The sequence below is a fragment of the Trichomonas vaginalis genome, chromosome I (assembly GCF_026262505.1).
Source record: "Trichomonas vaginalis G3 chromosome I, whole genome shotgun sequence".
Classification (NCBI taxonomy): Eukaryota; Parabasalia; order Trichomonadida; family Trichomonadidae; genus Trichomonas; species Trichomonas vaginalis.
In genome coordinates, this window is record NC_067203.1 from 22,105,367 (window position 1) to 22,123,074 (window position 17,708).

The 17,708-nt window shown below is 33.1% G+C and overlaps 17 protein-coding genes and 1 non-coding gene across 18 annotated transcripts, besides 3 other annotated features; 6 read left to right on the forward strand and 12 right to left on the reverse strand.

The window, feature by feature from the left end:
• Nucleotides 1-27: 27 nt before the first annotated feature.
• TVAGG3_1029280 (protein of unknown function, DUF4106 family) lies at nucleotides 28-665 on the reverse strand (the record flags this gene model as incomplete). The annotated part of the gene is made up of 1 exon (XM_051255128.1): nucleotides 28-665. A coding segment is annotated over one exon (638 nt), but the record flags the coding sequence as incomplete, so codon positions are not given.
• Nucleotides 666-1,244: 579 nt separating this feature from the next.
• On the reverse strand, nucleotides 1,245-1,904 carry TVAGG3_1029290 (endoplasmic reticulum calcium ion homeostasis; the record flags this gene model as incomplete). Its single annotated transcript, XM_001311387.2, has 1 exon — nucleotides 1,338-1,892. The coding sequence occupies one exon, from the start codon at nucleotides 1,890-1,892 to the stop codon at nucleotides 1,338-1,340; it is 555 nt and encodes a 184-aa protein (XP_001311388.1).
• Nucleotides 1,905-2,221: 317 nt separating this feature from the next.
• On the reverse strand, nucleotides 2,222-3,364 carry TVAGG3_1029300 (uncharacterized protein; the record flags this gene model as incomplete). Its single annotated transcript, XM_001311388.1, has 1 exon — nucleotides 2,359-3,318. One exon carries the CDS (start codon nucleotides 3,316-3,318, stop codon nucleotides 2,359-2,361), a length of 960 nt encoding a protein of 319 aa, XP_001311389.1.
• Nucleotides 3,365-3,413: 49 nt separating this feature from the next.
• Nucleotides 3,414-3,485, forward strand: TVAGG3_1029310. The gene has a single exon. It is a non-coding gene; the product is annotated as a tRNA-Gln (tRNA).
• A 310-nt stretch (nucleotides 3,486-3,795) lies between these two features.
• Nucleotides 3,796-4,974, reverse strand: TVAGG3_1029320 (protein ubiquitination; the record flags this gene model as incomplete). Its single annotated transcript, XM_001311389.1, has 1 exon — nucleotides 3,796-4,974. The coding sequence occupies one exon, from the start codon at nucleotides 4,972-4,974 to the stop codon at nucleotides 3,796-3,798; it is 1,179 nt and encodes a 392-aa protein (XP_001311390.1).
• A 23-nt stretch (nucleotides 4,975-4,997) lies between these two features.
• Nucleotides 4,998-5,019: a mobile genetic element.
• Nucleotides 5,020-6,318: 1,299 nt separating this feature from the next.
• TVAGG3_1029340 (zebrafish ch211-108c17.2-related family) lies at nucleotides 6,319-6,858 on the forward strand (the record flags this gene model as incomplete). Its single annotated transcript, XM_001311390.1, has 1 exon — nucleotides 6,319-6,858. One exon carries the CDS (start codon nucleotides 6,319-6,321, stop codon nucleotides 6,856-6,858), a length of 540 nt encoding a protein of 179 aa, XP_001311391.1.
• A 12-nt stretch (nucleotides 6,859-6,870) lies between these two features.
• Nucleotides 6,871-7,504: a terminal%2Cinverted (terminal inverted repeat of Maverick-1B transposon ID:TVAGG3_1029350).
• Nucleotides 6,871-17,708: part of a mobile genetic element that runs on past the window's edge.
• Nucleotides 7,513-7,755, reverse strand: TVAGG3_1029360 (uncharacterized protein; the record flags this gene model as incomplete). Its single annotated transcript, XM_001311392.1, has 1 exon — nucleotides 7,513-7,755. One exon carries the CDS (start codon nucleotides 7,753-7,755, stop codon nucleotides 7,513-7,515), a length of 243 nt encoding a protein of 80 aa, XP_001311393.1.
• TVAGG3_1029370 (uncharacterized protein) lies at nucleotides 7,804-8,271 on the reverse strand (the record flags this gene model as incomplete). The annotated part of the gene is made up of 1 exon (XM_001311393.1): nucleotides 7,804-8,271. The coding sequence occupies one exon, from the start codon at nucleotides 8,269-8,271 to the stop codon at nucleotides 7,804-7,806; it is 468 nt and encodes a 155-aa protein (XP_001311394.1).
• Nucleotides 8,302-9,876, reverse strand: TVAGG3_1029380 (uncharacterized protein; the record flags this gene model as incomplete). Its single annotated transcript, XM_051255129.1, has 1 exon — nucleotides 8,302-9,876. The coding sequence occupies one exon, from the start codon at nucleotides 9,874-9,876 to the stop codon at nucleotides 8,302-8,304; it is 1,575 nt and encodes a 524-aa protein (XP_051080703.1).
• Nucleotides 9,902-10,336, reverse strand: TVAGG3_1029390 (uncharacterized protein; the record flags this gene model as incomplete). Its single annotated transcript, XM_051255130.1, has 1 exon — nucleotides 9,902-10,336. The coding sequence occupies one exon, from the start codon at nucleotides 10,334-10,336 to the stop codon at nucleotides 9,902-9,904; it is 435 nt and encodes a 144-aa protein (XP_051080704.1).
• TVAGG3_1029400 (uncharacterized protein) lies at nucleotides 10,382-10,645 on the forward strand (the record flags this gene model as incomplete). The annotated part of the gene is made up of 1 exon (XM_051255131.1): nucleotides 10,382-10,645. The coding sequence occupies one exon, from the start codon at nucleotides 10,382-10,384 to the stop codon at nucleotides 10,643-10,645; it is 264 nt and encodes an 87-aa protein (XP_051080705.1).
• On the forward strand, nucleotides 11,081-11,527 carry TVAGG3_1029410 (uncharacterized protein; the record flags this gene model as incomplete). Its single annotated transcript, XM_051255132.1, has 1 exon — nucleotides 11,081-11,527. A coding segment is annotated over one exon (447 nt), but the record flags the coding sequence as incomplete, so codon positions are not given.
• Nucleotides 11,609-12,184, reverse strand: TVAGG3_1029420 (organellar and viral DNA polymerase type B; the record flags this gene model as incomplete). Its single annotated transcript, XM_051255133.1, has 1 exon — nucleotides 11,609-12,184. One exon carries the CDS (start codon nucleotides 12,182-12,184, stop codon nucleotides 11,609-11,611), a length of 576 nt encoding a protein of 191 aa, XP_051080707.1.
• Nucleotides 12,592-14,020, reverse strand: TVAGG3_1029430 (organellar and viral DNA polymerase type B; the record flags this gene model as incomplete). Its single annotated transcript, XM_051255134.1, has 1 exon — nucleotides 12,592-14,020. A coding segment is annotated over one exon (1,429 nt), but the record flags the coding sequence as incomplete, so codon positions are not given.
• Nucleotides 14,639-15,457, reverse strand: TVAGG3_1029440 (organellar and viral DNA polymerase type B; the record flags this gene model as incomplete). The annotated part of the gene is made up of 1 exon (XM_051255135.1): nucleotides 14,639-15,457. A coding segment is annotated over one exon (819 nt), but the record flags the coding sequence as incomplete, so codon positions are not given.
• On the forward strand, nucleotides 15,548-16,021 carry TVAGG3_1029450 (uncharacterized protein; the record flags this gene model as incomplete). The annotated part of the gene is made up of 1 exon (XM_051255136.1): nucleotides 15,548-16,021. The coding sequence occupies one exon, from the start codon at nucleotides 15,548-15,550 to the stop codon at nucleotides 16,019-16,021; it is 474 nt and encodes a 157-aa protein (XP_051080710.1).
• On the reverse strand, nucleotides 16,254-17,093 carry TVAGG3_1029460 (KilA, N-terminal/APSES-type HTH, DNA-binding family; the record flags this gene model as incomplete). Its single annotated transcript, XM_051255137.1, has 1 exon — nucleotides 16,254-17,093. The coding sequence occupies one exon, from the start codon at nucleotides 17,091-17,093 to the stop codon at nucleotides 16,254-16,256; it is 840 nt and encodes a 279-aa protein (XP_051080711.1).
• TVAGG3_1029470 (uncharacterized protein) lies at nucleotides 17,157-17,576 on the forward strand (the record flags this gene model as incomplete). The annotated part of the gene is made up of 1 exon (XM_051255138.1): nucleotides 17,157-17,576. A coding segment is annotated over one exon (420 nt), but the record flags the coding sequence as incomplete, so codon positions are not given.

Below are 17,708 nucleotides of genomic sequence, written 5' to 3' on the forward strand. Positions count from 1 at the left end.
CATACTGTACGGTTTTGGTTTTGCAACTGTAAAAGTTTTTCTGCCTTTACATTTGCTTCAACTTCTTTTTTATACTCATCGCTATCCATATATGTCTTCATGGCTTTTTGTTTTATTTCTTCATCTTTCAGTACTTTATATTGAGTAGTATGGTTTTTCAAATTTATAACATCTTGTTCCATTTTTGCTACTTCTGCTGCTTTTTCTGACACTTTTTTCGCATATTCCTCTGTACTTAGTTCTTTCAGTTGTTCTTCTTTCTTCTTTTTCTCTACGTTTAACTCATTGAGTTTCTTTGTGTGTCTGTCATATTCTAGTTTCTTTTCGTTTTCACTTATTTGTTTCTGTATGTCTATGTTTGACTTTTTGACATCTGTTATTTGATTTTTGAGTGAACTCAAATTCATTTGACTTTGAGGGTTATAAGCTGTTCCGTCTGCAGCTCCACCATAGCCTGCCATTTTCGCTAAAAGTGCCGCTCTTAAACCTCCACTCTGTGCACCAATAACTCGGTTTAAAAGCATAGGGTTGCTTGACATTTGTTGCAACATAGTGGGGTCATTCATCATTTGTTGTTGCAACTGTTGTTGTGGTGTCAGTTTTACTATTGGATGTTTCAATGCTCCCTTCCTCTTACGTATATTCTTACGTAGCTTACGTGGCATTTTAAGTGAAGTAAAAAACGGTTTTTGACAGATGTTTATATGACACCATTAATATGATGTAAATAACAACGGTTTTGGTTTTGTCACCGGCTGGTCGGCTGGGGTTCGGTCCTCCTCTTGGGTCTTGGGCAAAATTCTTAGGGCTAGAGGGCACGAAGTGCCTGGAAGCCCCACTTCCTTTTTTTTTTTTTTTTTTTTTTTAAGGAAAATCTCGTAAAGATTTTGAATATAATTCAATTCCAATACTTAATGTAATCGAATTTACATCCAATGCTGATCATTAATCAGTAAATTTGGATTTTCAGATACATTCAAAAAGCAAATCAATAAAATCAGAAGATTTTCATTTAACATATAGTATTTGTAGTGGTAGGATAATTGCTATGATTAATTTTTATGTGTAGTCTCAATATATAAATTCAGAAGAATTGAACATTTACCATGTAATCTGTACTACAAAAAATTGTTTCTTTTGTACTTGTTTTGTGATAAAAAATTTCATGGAAATAGGGAGTATAGAGGAACGACCATTTAACTAAGATTTAATAACTTTAATGTAAATACAATAAGTTGTTCTTAGAATTAGGTAGTTTAATTTTGAATAAAATAAAATGTAAATTTGAAACTGTAAAATAAAAATAATATGTTTAGTAGTTGAGCCTGTAAAAAACTTTATGCATTTGGAAGACCTTTGAACATATCAAACATAGACTGTTCTGGAAGATAAAAATCAAGGGCTTTTGTGATAGCTTCTTTGAGCCATGTGTTAGTAAGCATGAAAACAAAGAAGAATGAGGCATCTGATAAGTCTTCAGTCTCAAGATCTCTATGTGTCAAGAATTTGAGAGAAGATGTAACTTCAAAAGGAAGTTTGAGGCAAACTTTGTTCTTGAAGTAATCTTTGAGCATAAATGGAATGAGCCATGGAAGAATGCCGAGAACCATTTTTGGAAGCATGACTGCTTGGCTGATATCTTGTGATATTTTACCAATTTCTATTTCCAATTTCTTAATACGCTTTGCATTCTTCTTCTCTGTTTCTTCATCATCATTTGATTCTGCCTTTAATTCGTTTAACTGCTCAGTTTTTTGAGAATGTAATTTTTTGAGCCTTTGAACATTCTCTTTCCTATAAATAAACACCCAACTAAGGAAATTGATGAGAACAGAGTTGGCAGCACCACATAAGAAAGAAAGGGCAAGGTTGGTAATGAGTTGATTTACCATTGCCAAAAAAAATTTTTTTTTGAACAGATGGTTTTACATATGGGTTATTTTTATTCAATGATTAAAGAGAATTCATATACACATACAAAACTTTTATAATTTTGGTAATTCGATAATCATTCATCAAAGCATTTTTTCTAATGATCAAATTTGAGGATTTATTGTCATTTAGATAAACTCCATTTGAATTATGACATTGGGTCATCACAACCCTTTGATTTTTAAAGAAATATATTACAATTTGGAACTATATTTTTACAAATACCTGATTACTTCATATAATAATTCAAATAATACTAAGCCTAAAGCCAAGTTAGTAATATAACATACAGTTTATAAACAAATAAAGGAAAATAAAAATATATAAAATATTAATCAAATCATTGATAAGAAAACTTAGAAGGCTAGAATACATTCTGAAAAATTTTCTATTGTATAACAACATTAGGCTTTCATTAAGTATATTTCAATTTAATTGCTCAAATTCGTTTTTGAGGGAGCCAATATCCCCTTGAAGGGAGTTAATACAATTAAGCAAATCATCAGCATCAAGTAAATCTTCAGGACTATCTTGAATTTGTTCTTTTTGTGGAACTTGTTGATTGTTTGGTTCAGTATCTTGGTATATCTTCTTATATCTACTCTCTATCACTTCAAGCGTATTAACGTAGTTCATTATTTTATCTCGTTCACTCTTGTATTGCTTAGCTTTTTTGGTGGCAGTTTTCAGCACAGATTCAGCTTTTTTCAAAAGTTCCTCACATTTGTGTCGCTTTTCTTCTGATTCAGTATATTTAGTTTCAAAATCTTTAATTTTCTTTTGAAGATCATCAATAATTTTATCTTTGTTTTGAGTATAAATGGTATTATATTGAATCTTTGATGAAAGTTGCTGCTTTTCTGATTCCAATCTCTCTACACAGGATTGGAGATGAGCTATATCTAAAGATAATTGAGCTTCCTTATCTTGATTTTGAGAAGTTATGACTTTAATTGTTTCGCTATATTCTTTAGCCCGTAATTTTTCATTCTCAAGGTTTTTAACGTATTCAATAATTTGCCCAACTGAAGATAGTGATTTATTTGAAACTTTTGATATGGATTTATATAGTTTACGCTGAAATTTCTTCTGTTTTTCAATTTCGTTGCAAAGTTCTTGATTATTTTGGCGGGCTTTTACCAATTCTTGTCGAAGTGTTAAATTTAAAGATATCTCTGTTTTGAATGATTTAAATAGTGTCTGTAGAATAATAAATGACTTGGATTTTCCGGATGAATTTTCATGCTGTTGAATAAAATTTTCAACATCTTGTGCTTGCCGTATTATTGCAGTTTGTAATTCACATAAATTTTGTTTAAGATTTGAACATTCCGTCGAAAAAGAATCTGTTGTCGAAACCGAGTCTACTTCGGAATATTCAATCATTTATCAAAAAAAATGGACGTTTATTTGAGTCAGCATCGAAACTAAAAAGTGTTCAATTCTCATTAGAAAATCTATTAAAGCATGTCTAATGTGTTGGTCCCGTAGTGTAGCGGTTATCACTTGGGACTTTGAATCCCGAAATCCAGGTTCGACTCCTGGCGGGACCAAGCTTTTTGCTTATTTATTTATTATGCTGGATAATCAAATTTATTGTCTGTTGAAAGAAAAGCTTATTTTTAATAACGTCATCTTTTCATGTTGAGGCTCAATCTTGAAAATTACATGAACTTTTATCCAATTTTTTTCGAATGTGATTAACAGACCTAAATTGACTATTCATTTCAATCAATAAATAAACCTGCATATTACGTTCATCCATTATTTCCATCAAACTCACTTATTAAAAACAATTGTTTCAAAATTTAAATTCAAAAGCAAATTCTCAAGTTGCATAATTAATGTTTACTTGCATTAAAATTATTTAAATCTACTCTCTACAAGAATCCTCACGATTTCTTTAGAGCAATCATCATTTGTCTCATACTTTAAAGCATAATCAAGTGGAGTTTTTCCGCGCAAATTAGGTTGGTTTGTTTCTACATGTGCTTCTAAAACCAAGTACTTTACAAGTTCGAAATGTCGTCTAATTGTTGCCCATGTCAACGGTGAATTTCCTTTCGAATCTTTTGCTTCGATATCTGCTCCAAGCGATGCCAAATATTTCACAATTTCGAGATGCCCACTGAATGCTGCCCACATAAGTGGAGTTAATTTATCTTTGTGATCCTTAACATTATAATCTGCACCAATAGAGACGAGATATTTTATCACATCCAAATGTCCATGATTTGCCGCACATGTGAGAGGTGTGTATCCTAATTTATTTTTCGTTTCTTTATCGAATCCGATAGAGATCAAATATTTAACAATATCTAGTTTCCCATTATATGATGCGATGATCAATAGATCAGAACCATATTTGTTCTTTGAACTCTTGTTGCAGCCGCATTCTATAAGGGATTTCACAAGATTAAGATTTCCTTTTTCGATTGCAACACGAACAACAGTATCTCCGTTATTGTTTTTCTTTTCGCTGATTTTTTCTTTACAAGATTTTTTCATGACTATTTGATTTCCTTTTTCTGAAAGATTTTCAAAGAATTTGTAAATTAAATCAAAATCTTTTGATTTTTTATATTGAGATAAATATGATTTAAGAAAATCATTACTGTGACTGATTCTTTTCAGATCTTCGTTTTCTTCCCTTAGTTTTTGAACAGATTCTTCAAGATTATTAATTCTTTTTTCAAAATCATTATTGGTGTTGTAATTTTGTTCGATCAATTTAATGATATCATTTAAGACTTTTAATTTCAGGCATTTCTTCATTGCTTTCAGAATAATAATTGCATCTTGAATATTCGTAATTGATGAAGTAATATTTCTGAAATATCTGTACAATTTAGATGTGCTAACTCGCTTCATACCATCCTTAAGAAGAGCAACGAAATTTTCAGCTGATAATTTATTTGACTTGAAAATGTCTTTCATATCTGCAATTTCAAATATATCAAAAAACATTCCATTGTTAATGTACTCCCTGATGGAAGAGACAATGAACTCTGAGTTTCGAATCAGCTCAATTTCTTTCTCCATTTGAAATAGCCGACCATTTTTAAGGGTATAGTCCACTAAAAATTTTTAAGTTTTGACAATGAAAATAAGCTCTGTGACCATGTAAATATATATCTATGCAAAACGAGAGGTTATGCCATAATTTTTTTAGTTATCAAATTTTCCTTTTTTTGAGAGAAGTCTCTCAATAATTTGAGAAGAATCTTTGATATAAAGAGATACACATTTGTAGAACGAAGTAAGTGTTTTCCAAACATTTTATATGTTCATCCTGTATAACAATATAAAGCTGCATAGTGCCATCTTGTGCGTTTGCTATTTTATGTACTTTTCATTGAGATAATCCCTCTTCTCGGGTGATTTTAACAGTCAACTCAATTTTAAAATAAAGATTTCATCAAAATGATTTCGAAATTCGGATATTGATTATATAAATAGCACTGTTAACATATTTTGGATGAGTAAAAAATACCTTGTTTTGTATGCATTTAGTACACCTTTATTTTTGATTAAAACTATAAAATTTTTATTCCTTATATAATAAATAGTATATGTTACATAAACATGAAATTCAATAGCATTCAATTTTGGATTTTTTAGATTTGGTAAATTTTAGAAGAAATAAAATCAGCAATCAAAATAAAGAAACTTTTTTTGTATCTTCTATGATTACCTTTTGGTACTAAATTTTGCATTAATAAGTAAATTATCTGTATTATTCTGTGAGCACAAGCCCTCAGTTATGCTGGTAGTGAATGAGGAATCGTCATTTTGCGAAGAGAATGCGATTATTAAGGTAATTTTGAGAATTGTCTTGAATTATTTAAAATTAAAGTTAATTGAATAGGTAGGATAACTAGCCTTTGCTAAATTTGTATAATTTGACCTTATTCTAGTTGGATCTGAGAATATTTTGCTGAAATAATAAATTATATCGCCGATTTATGAAAATTTCTCTGATGGGACCGACTCGCTGAAACGTATTAGTGTTAATGGTAACTTGTCTGAATTTTCAAATTTTTTTCGAAATCCAAAAAATCACAAACAAAAGCATCAAAATTAGATTTGCATTTAAGGTTTTCATTTTTTTTTTGGAAAATAAAAATATTTTTTCCCCAATAAAGTTTTTTTTACTTTTGAGAGGAATAGAAACGTTATTTTGGAATTTTGAAACGACAGAAATGTTCCATTTTTAATGTAGATTCTAAAATGTGGTCAAATTTTTGATTGAACCGTTATCCATTGAAAAACCTCGATTTTAAAATGTTATTCCAAAATATTCATCTAATGATATAGTATATATTTATTAATTATTACTTTTTATTCAATTTTCACTTTTGGCGGGATTTCATTTTTTTTTGTTGTATGGGCCATATTGTTCACCCAAAACGGAAAACAAAGGCAATGCATAACATTTTACTCCACGAACGTCGTCGACTCTCAGCGCGACAGATGCTTGGTGCTTGCATAATGACCGGAATGCCATATACAAAAGGTGCTCGCTTTCTTTCTCTTTGTGGAACTAAGCCCCCTGTGAAGAGTGGTGTCATGAGACAACAGAGATTTTGTGACGATAAGATTAGAAGACTTAAAAGTATTTCCCTAATGCTGTCGAGAAAGTCCTTCAGTGGTTACTTATCCATTGATGCAAGATGGACGCACAGGCGAAACTCGCCAAGTTGTACAGTAACTGCGCTCGATGCTGTCACAAAAAGAGTTCTTGCATGCGTGAACATCAACCATATTGGTGGAAACAGACAGCATGCTCAGTATTCCGGAGCTTCCAACAATATGGAAAGTGCTGGAACTCGAATCATCTTGAAGCAATTAAAGAAATACAATATCTTGAAAGATGTTAAAGAGATTATTAAAGACCGAGATAACAAAAGTGTCTCTGTCAGTTAGTATGGCTAAGTCGTGTACTGTGGCACTGCGCGCCTCCGTACACCACTTAACGGTTTTGACACTTTACAAAACCGTTAACGTATATTTTACAACACAAACGACAACACTAACTTAACCTTAAATATTTACAAAGCCACCAACCACTTCACCTCACTAATGTAAAAAATAAACATTCTCACTTACAAAAGTATTGCAACTCCTCCCATTGCTGTGCTTCACATAACAGTTCATATTCTTCTGACTCACTTTCTTCTTCATATAGGTCAAAATCACTGTCAAAATGAATGTTAGTAAGTTTTGACAAAGCTAATGAAACACGTTTACCGTTTGTATCGTATGCTTGTATAAACTTTCCATTCTTCATTCCTTCATAAACGCTCAAACTAACTTTACCCTTTCTCCCTCGTATCTGATAGAATGTATTTTCACGAGGAACGAAGAACAAATTCTTGAACTCATGACCGTTGTAGTTTGTTATCTCAATAGTTTTCGTCATTTATATAAAAATAAAATAAAAAATAAAATAAAAAATAAGCTTAAAAATTAATGATATCACCACTCCCACACGTATGAAAACATAGCACAAAAATAAATTTAGGTGAAGTGGTGAGATCTCACCTCTTTTTTCACCCGGTTTTTCACCCACAATAAAATTTATTCCTCACAGTCGTCTGCTTTCTCCAACTCTTCTAACTTCTTCTTAAGTTCAGCAATGTTGTCCTCATGAAGTTTAATCTTTCTCAAAATTCCTTCTTTATCTAATGGTTGCTTTATCTTTCTAAACTGAACTCTACCATCCTTCATAGTATGAACGTAAAAACCTTCTGGAATCGCTCCTGATTTAATGTATTCTACCAAAAACTTTTGTTTCATTGCTTCAGTGACTTTAGTCGTCATTTCAATCAAATAAAAATTTTAATATTAAATAAAAATAACGTTATTTTTTCAGTAAGGAAACGCAGGAGTTTTACGATTTATTTGAGGAGTAGGTTCTGGTTTAAATGTTGGAGTCGGTTTAGGAGTTGACTTTTGAACAGGAGTTTGTACTTTCATAGGTTCAGGAGTCATTGAAGGTGTTGGTTTTGACGTTGGTTTTGACGTTGGTTTTGGCGAAGGTGTTGGAGTTTGTTTAACTTCAGCTACTTCAGTATTATTTACAACATTTGCTTTATTTCTTTTCAACATCATAACTGCTCCTGCTGTAGCTAGCAAACCTAGTGGGAGACCATATCTTATATAAGGACTTGACCAAATGCTATTTTTGACAGGAGCTGGTGGAACACCTAACCTTGGTGAGACTGCTCTTTGCCATTGTGCAGCTCGTAAGAAATATTCAATAGGTGCTCCATAATCGTTTGGTAAAGTTTGTTTCATAGATGGTGAAGGTTCACGAGAGCTTGATGAAGAACTCATTTATAAGCTTTAAAAATAAACGTTCATCCTTTATTCCTCACTGTCGTCCGTAGCTAAGTTATAGTCATCTAATCTTATTATTGGGATTCCATTAGCACGCACCTGAATGGCAAAGCAACAATCCCTCATAAATCCAATAAGTGGCTTTGGTACATTTTCAGTTGCTAGTTCAATAGGTCCTTTAACAGACAATTTGTATGTTATTGGAGCAGTAGATGTTTGACCTTGCTGGAAGCAAAAGTCCACTTCTGTTGGAAAACCACATAAGAAATGTGTGTTGTCATAGCTATCCCATTTATGTTCCACACTACCATCATCCACCAATGACCTCATAACATCTTCATTAAATCCTATCATATCATTGTTTGTATTGCAAGCGTTCGCAACCATTTCATAAAATACAGGTCCATATGATTTTTCAGGTTCTGCAGGCATATTTCCATAAGCTCCCATGGAAAGCTGAAGATATTTAAACTTAGGGTTCTCAAAATTAACATAATAGTTGTCTTTCTTTCTAAATAGTGCCCAAATACTTTTAACATTAATAGGCGTATAAGCTGCTGTAAATGTTGCACTTGAACTATCTGTATTCTTTGAGAATGAACCGTCCATAGGAATCCAATCCATAACTTTAACAGGAAAACATAAAGCCTCGTTTGTATAATGTTCTACAAGTTCTGTATAAATGTTAGGGTCTAAAGAGAATGACTTTGGATGAATGAAACATTCATTAAAATCCATCTTTGTTCGAAATAGTTGCTGGGTTACAGTTGTAATAGTAACTGTTCCACTAGCTTCTACTGCCTTCGTTATCATAGTGAATGGTTCATTCCATGGAACAAATTTATTTGTCGGTGGATTTGAATCTGAAGCAAATGCAACTTTAAGAGTTGGATTGAAAGCAATGATATCATTTACAGATATAGATGTGCATTGTAAGGCGTCGCTACTGAACTTTACTTTAAGCTGAATGTTTCCTGCAAAAGCTGGAATAAATCGAATAGCTTCTAATGGAAGGAATCTTCTAACAGGAATTCTTAAACGAAGCTTAAAATCAAATGATTTTCCTGCTGTAATTGGACCACTAACAATTTGTCCTGTTCTGCATGTTCCCGAATGACTCCATACATCTTCATGTCGAGTCTTTGAGAAAACATCTACTTTCTTTATTTGTTCGGTAGTTTGTGAGTTTGAAGTTATATATGCTTCTTCTCTTGCGTTGTCTTGAGAATATACGATACGACCATTTGCAAGGATTTGATATCCAGCAACTGCATAGAAAGCGTCATCGAAACCAATCCAAAATCCTGGTGGGTTTGTTTTATTGGAACCTGAACCAATTTCTTTATCTACAATAAATTGACCTTCCATTTTATACGTAATGAATGTATTGTAAAGGTCCAACATATTTTCACCAGGAGGTGAGAGATTGAATGTTACCCATGTGTTATCTTTAGCAGTTCCAGGTTGTGATGGAATCTTTGCGTCAGAATATTTTCTATTAGTGTCACCAATTTGAACTGCATTGTCTATGATATCGAAATATGAGCGAATCTGATGAATATGCTCTGCTGGAGTAAATTCGTTTAACTGTTCGTTCTGCATGTATTTACTTCAGATAAAAATCTATTTACTTCATTATTCTCACTCTTCTTCTTGGCATTCGTGGTGGAAGTTGTTTCTTGACATTTTCAATGAACTGTACATTCTCTTTTGTCTCAACTTCTTTCACTGGCGGGTCAGGGTTCTTTGACTCGGTTTGTTTTTCAATGAAATTCACGAACTTTGCAATAAGCTCTTGGTTCGTTATTGAAAGTACATCTGGCTTCTTTTCTTCTGGTTCTATTGACTTTTCAGTTTGAACAGAAGGTTTTATATGGACTTCGTGGACTTCACCCTTGCCATACACCTTAATGTTGTCGCTTTCTGCATTCGCTAATGGAACCTTTCTTTTTCTTACGTATATTTTACCATCTTTACTCTGACTTACATAATAGAAAGGATGTTGTATTCCTCTTGCGTCATTTAATATAATAGACTCTCGCTCTGATTTTGACAAGCTCATTTTACATCGGTTAAAGTTTTAATTTTGTTTTTTATCTGCAGTCAAATGACTCAGACAAGCCCTTCGGACAAGACCCAAGGGGTCATAGATGTTGAAGCATTGAAGAAAGAAATTCGCGAGCAAATTTTATCCGAACTGAAGGAACAAAAACAAGAACAAAAGCCAGAGAGACCAAAGAGAAAACTTAGTGAAAAACAACTTGCTGCATTAGCTGCTGGAAGACAAAAGAACCCACGTTTGCTGGCGAAAAAAGCTAGAGAAGAAGCTGAAGCAAAAGCTAGAGAAGAAGCTGAAGCAAAGAAAGAGTAAATGGTTTATTTTTATCCGAATTAAATGTATAGACAAATACCTTTATCTGTTGCGTTCAGTAGTGAAAACCCTGACGTCAAAATAAAGGGGAACAGAGTAACGTTTAAGTTTCCAACAGACTGGATTGTGAACATAAATGAAGAGAAGTACATTGGCATAACATCTATGTATATAACACGTGCTTTCAGAAAGGTTGACTTTATACTTCAAGTCGAGATAGAAAATGACGAACAGTCTTTAAACGCCCAAAACATTCACATATACAAATACTTTAAAGACGATACAACATTGTTGCAATGTATGATTTCATTTAATGAGATGTTCGAGAAAAAGTTCAACATTGAAGTACAAACTTTACAGCCTTTACGTGAGTTTCTTGCACAACTGAAAGAAGAAGGTAGTCAGCCACAACTTATAGACTTTCATTATGAATTTAATGAAAATGAAGATGGAACTCATGACTGTCAGTTTGTTATATATTCACCATTCAATGAAGTCGCTAAAGAGAAAGATAATCCATTACGTATAAGGTTTCAAATCTCTGAACCCAATGATGATTTCAAGAATGTTTTCAATTATGATGCAATGCTTCCGAGGAAAAATGAATTTTCAAAGATTGTAACACCAGGTATTTGGGATAGAAAGCAAGCTATATTATATTCAAACTTAAGTAAGGGAGTTGAAAATGAGTTCATTGGTCATACAAGAACTTCACCACTTCCTAACCCTAAATACTATAAATTAACTGGCTTCAATCGTGAGTTTTGGATAGACATGTTCTCCACTCATGACCATAACTGCCCAGTGTTCTTACCTCCAGACCATAAGGACTGTCTCTACATTGAAACACAACTCTTAAACTCTACCATCGCAGTATTGTAAATGACCTCATGGGCTTCGCCCTTGCCGCTAGCGGCTTATTTTTATCACGAATGGTCTCATTGCTGACAAAAATAAATGACCTCAGAACTTCAACTTACGAATAAAGCTTGTTTTAGTCGTTATTGAGAAGTTAAACTTTTCAGCAAAGCAAGGACTAGAAGACTTACATAAGTCGAATGCAATCTCTTGACCATCATGAAGTGTTTTATATAACTTCATAACACTGAACTCAGAGTCTTTGTCATATGTTCCTTGCGGAACCATTAAACCTTTATCTTCATCATAGAAACACTGAACAGAGTCAGGAAACATTTCATTAGCGGTTAAAGCAATAACATCTTGCTTCACGCCTTTCATTCTGCAGTGGAATGCAACTTCATTTAAATCATTCGTGAGTAAGTCTATGTAAGTCTTCTTTCCACAAAATATTGACTTGTATGCTAAACTTTGTTTTCCAGGTGTTATTTCTGCGAAGTCAGAATGGAACTGACCAAGGTTTTTACCAATGAGAACTCTTCCATAACGTTTCTCAAACTCTTCAGCTAAACGAGGGATATCTTCATTGTAGAGATGCATACTGTCGGTGTCGCTATAAAAGATGTCCATTCCTAAGTCCTCAGCAGTACAGAATACTTCACACATTATTCTCTTCGACATAGATAGAATGTTAACACCAAGTGGACAGAAGTTAAAGTGTCTGCAAATGCTTTTCGTTAGCTTGAAAATAGTTTTATCTGAACCATCCAAACCTTCGAACTTCACTATATGGTTGTAGTTTCTGATGGCATATCTTATAGCATCTTTGTCATTTACTATGGTTATTTTTGACTCAATAGGAGATAGAATAGTTTTGCCATAAATACTGTTCAGAATGAGCTTTATATTTTCTTGCAAAGGATTTCCTTCTTTCTTATACTTTAACCTTAACTCAAACAACTTCTTTACTTCATCTCTTATTCTAATATCTCTGTTTCCATCGTAATAGTATCCTTGCAACACTTCACATTTGACACCTTGATATTTTATGAGGTCTTGTAATGTTATATGGTCAACATACATTAAACAGCAAGTGTTTGAACTTCTGGGAACGTTAAGTTCTGGATTTAGTTCAGGGTCACAAACTATTAAAGGAAAGTGTCTATGTATTCCAATCTCTGTTATCTTAATGAGAACAAAGAAACCAGACATAAACTTTTCACCAATGGGTTCCTTTTGGTCGTCATCGAATAAATGTCTCATGAGATACTCTGTGCTTAACATTTCTTTCTTCATAACCTTTGGAATACCTTCTAAAGTATAAAGTCTTGCTATAGCTGATGGATATAATGAAACAGCGTCGAAATCAGCAATGAGTTTCTCTTTACTCTTTTGTTTAATGTTATCTGATAACATACATCTTCCACCTTGAATGCATCTCGAAATAAATTCTCTTGGTTTATTTGAGAGGTCATATAAATTTCCATTCGGGAAGTACACTCTGTTCTCAAATAATTTGTTAGCAATTGAACAAATACTAACGTAGTCATAAACGTTTAAATCAAATTCTTTCAATATGTCATTGCGGAACTTAACAAAACCTTCTCTTAAAATTCTTACATCTTGTTTGCAATAAAATGTGCTATACTTTTCTAAGTCGAAGTGGTTCTCATCTATTCTGCAACCTTTGATGGAATCTATGTTTTTCATGAATGTATCCGCATCCTGGATAAACTTACATGCTTCAGAAATGACACCAGTTCTGTTGTCATTTGCTAACAAAGTACTGCTGTAGTAGTTATATGGAAATACTTCTTTCGGTCCTGTTTGTAAGTTAAACATAGCAGGAAATAGTTTAAGCTTCTTATTTATAACACTGTAAGAGTCTTTTATAATAATTGCCCTTCCTTTATATAAGCCAGTTATTTGCATTGTTCGTGAACCTTTAATGATGGGAGTTCCTTTCACTTCTGTCATGTGTCTTAAGATGAAGTTTATATCATAACTGAGGTTATGGAAATATATTAAACTCTTGTCAGGAAGTCGTTCCAAAAATTCTGTTGCACAGTTCTGACCCCAAATGCTTTCACTCACTGAACCATCTTCACTGTCATAACATATGTTAAAAGCTTTATGAAAGCCATCGGTACTGCACTCAAAGTCAGCAAAGAAAACGTGCTCAGGAATGAACTTGCACTTATTTTTATTTACTTCTTTTGACTCGGCTTTCTTCTTCAGTTGTACACAATACTTTGGAGCATATGTCAAATCTTTAAATGGTGCAAGGTTCTGTTTATATAAGTCAGTAGTATATGTGAAAAGTTCTCCATAAGAAATAGGTTCGAAATATTTGCACTCCCACAATGTTTTCATAACATCCCATAACGGTGTTGTTCTATCATAACGAACTACATATTTATCTTCTCTCTTTGTATAAATCTTCATCTGTTTCTCAATGTTCATTCCACCACAAGCTTTGAGAATTTCTTTATAGTTTCGAATGAAGTATGTTGTCATTGGTAATCTTTCATTTAGCATGTAGTGGTCTTCAACAAGAAGTAAGTCAATAGTTCTAACAGTTTCGCATTCTTTTGGTATGTATCTCTTTATTTCATTATGTCTTGAGTCATTGAAGTAACCAATGGTAACATTAAATGCTATACCTGTTGCGTCAGAAATTTCTTGTACTTTACTTTGAGGAAAGTCTCTAACACGAATGACTTCTCTCATGTGGTCAATAGTTTCTTCATCTACTCCAGCTTGAATGCAAGCATAAACGAAACAATTGTCTTCTGTCATAAGTGTTGCAGTTCTTTTGTTCAGTTCATTGAAGATTTGGTAGCGTTCAAGATTTATAGGTAATGTGCAAAGATACTTCCAGAACTGACCGCTTCTCTTCTTATAAAACTTCTTTTCACCATTATCTTTCCAAAAGCTTTCTATAAGTGCTGGGTTTCCTGTTTGCTTAAGAGCTTCCAAAATGGCTTTCTGGTCATTTGTCAGTGTGCTTTCATCTCTATATGGTCTCTTTTTTGGTTTGCCTTTCTTTACATCTGACATCGTTAAGCCTTCATATTCTGTTAAATCATACATCTTTATTTCAGTAAGATTCTTTATGTTTGTCAAGAAGAAGTCATAGTGCATTTCAACAATACCTGCAGCATTTGCTTCTATCTCTGATATAAAGTTCTCCTTCAAGAGCTGATGTAGTAATGTTCCAATATTATTGAGGTTTAACGTAGAACATTCATACTTTCCACCAAGTTTATAACATACCATCCATCTCTGTTGTGAGTTTATTTTAATTTTCTCTAAGAGTCTCATGAAAACCTTACCGAAATGTTTGTGTAAGTAGTCTCTGTTTGGTTCATCTAAAGCTTCGATGTTAAAGTCAATGAGTCTATTGCCTGACTTCACATTTCTCTTCCTATTCTCTTCATCTTTCTTTAACCATCTCTCACCTTCTTTTGGTTTGTCGTCAATGGAACGAATGACATCGTTAGCTTTGCGAACTTGTTCTATAGCGCTCTTAAACATCTCTCTTCTCTGTTGTTTCAGTGTGTCGTCTCTCTTTCGTGTTTTACCAACGTTCGCATTTGTTATGTCAAACATTTCTCTTCTTACTTCATGAGGTACAGCTCTTCTTGTTTTACCAACGTTCGCATTTGTTATGTCAAACATTTCTCTTCTTACTTCATGAGGTACTGAACGTCTATGATATAAGTCAATAGCAACGTCATTTAAAGGACATGCTATTGCATGGACTTCGTCCTCGCCGCGTTGCGGCTTTATGAACTCATGAATTCTATCATAACTTATTGCACCATTATAGTCATTGAGGATGTCAGCGAGTGCCTTTTTGTTTGTTGCGTAATGCTTTGCAACATCTATATTAGCTTCTGTAAGAAGTTGTTTTATTTCCGAGTGTTCTAACTTAGACAACTTCCGATACATCTTTAGTAGGAAATAAAAAAATATTTTTTGAAAAAATTAGATTAGATTTTTTAAAGTTATTTTTCAAAATAATTTAATATTTTTATTTTAATGAAACACATGCAAGATTGCAAGTTCTTTTCATACAATGCTCTCGCTACTGCCATCAAGAATGAGTTCAATAATGCTTCAAATGTTAATGTTATCTTTAACAAGAAGTTTGTGAAAGAATCTAAGTTTGGTCAGTATGTCAGACCATTAGCTATCGTCATTGACCGCAAACGTTATACTTCACAAGAGTTAGCAGTAGTTTTGAAACAAAAGAGTTTCTTCGTGAATGTCAAAGATACACACTATACTGTTATAAAGAACTCTAACGTTGACTTCTTCAGTATTGCTATGAATCTTTCCGAACAGAAAGAATATAAGAAGGGTGAAACAAATGTGAAATATTATCCTTCATCTCTGAAGACAATAACGAACAAAGATGTTATACAGAAGCTCCTACCAAAGGTTGAAGAAGCTTCTATTGACATTGACGAAGGAAGTGAAATGGTTGAAGAAATAGACCCTGAAGCTATTTAAGCAAAAATATATTTTTGGTTAGTCTTCATATCGATATTTTACAACAATTCCCCAATGTATAAACTTTTCATACGCTTTTTCATAAGCTTTGTATGTCTTCAGAAATTTTGCATAATCTTTTACATGTTGTTCGTTCTCTTCTTCTGTCATGAGTTCCGAATATTCTAAATTCATGTTCTTTCATATGAGATAAAATTTTATAAAAAAAAATAAAATTAGCTTAGATTTTTTTTTATTCTTCCTCTTTGAAGTTATCGAAATATTCTGTTATTTTTTCCTTCAGTAGCGGTAAGTCTTCTTTGAATGTAAGTATTGTGCAACCTTTGATGTCATAGTGTGTTTGAGGAAGAGTATTTTTGACAACTTCCTTTATTTGCTCATTCGGTGTCATTGAAATCGGTAAGTTTTCGCGATAGAACCAATTTCTATCAGATTTATATATCTTAGCTAAGTCATAAAAGCTTTTGTTGTTTCTTCTGACTAAATGCAACATAACCATATCTCTGTCTTCTTCATTTTCCATCTCTTCAGTATATATCATATACTTATAGTTCTTTTCCTTTCCTTTTGGTACTGAACGTGGTATTCTTTTCTGTATGCTTTTGTCTTTTGCTTGAAGTTTATTTTCCATCTCTTCACGTTCTTGTCTGTGAATTTCGTCAAGAAGTCTGTAAATATTCCAAGCATAACGAGCTGAAGCCCACATTGCTACAGCATTTACAAGAAGTCTATGTACATAATATCCTCTCAAACCGTTTGGCAATTTTTCACGATTTTCATAGAGTTTTGGCGACCAGGGTTTTTTCCCTACTCGCTGTTCTTCACTGTTTTCAGAAAAAAGTATGTCTCGCTGTGCTTCGCTCAAAAGTTCTTGTGTGCTTTGGTTCCTAAACCAGTCTTTAGGAAGCTTAGTATCTGGAGCATAACATGCTGTCAAAATACTTTGCATTTGGTACATATCATCTTTGACTGAACGAATGAGACGTAACTGTTTGTTATACTGTATGTACTCGTATTCTTCATTAATGGCTTCATGAACGATAGCAGTTGTTGTGTTCTCTGATGTTGACATTACTGTCTTTACATACAAAATAAAAAAAATAAATAAAAATAAAATTAGCGTTATTTTTTCTGAGATAAACACTATTTCTTCACAACATTAAATTTTATCCTGTATGAAATGACTTTAAAAAGATTATTGACTGACTTCGAATACTATCTCATTGACGCACTGACAGACCCTCAAAACTGTGTTGAAAGTTCTTTAAGCTTTAAGATTGAAGGTACGACGCATTTTGTCTTCACTTACGTATTGAAAGAATATGACCATTATCATAACGAAGTGAATCAAACACTAATAAAATTTGTAGATAAAAAATTGGTTAACAATGAATATTTTAAACGTGAAGACCCAAACACTGCTGGAGATGATGAAGAATACAGACAAGTTATTGAAAAAAATAACGCAAGATTAGATGCAATAGAAAAGAATTTTAATGAATGTCTTACAAACACGTATGAATATCTTATGCGGTGGGAAGCTAGATGGAAATAAATTTACGTCAAATATGCAATTTATAAAATCTTATGTCGACAGGCTACGTAGCACAGTGGTCTAAGGTGGTGTTATGGAGGGGTCAGGGTCTGTGGTTCGAACCGCGACAGCGCCGTATTTTCTTATTTTCTT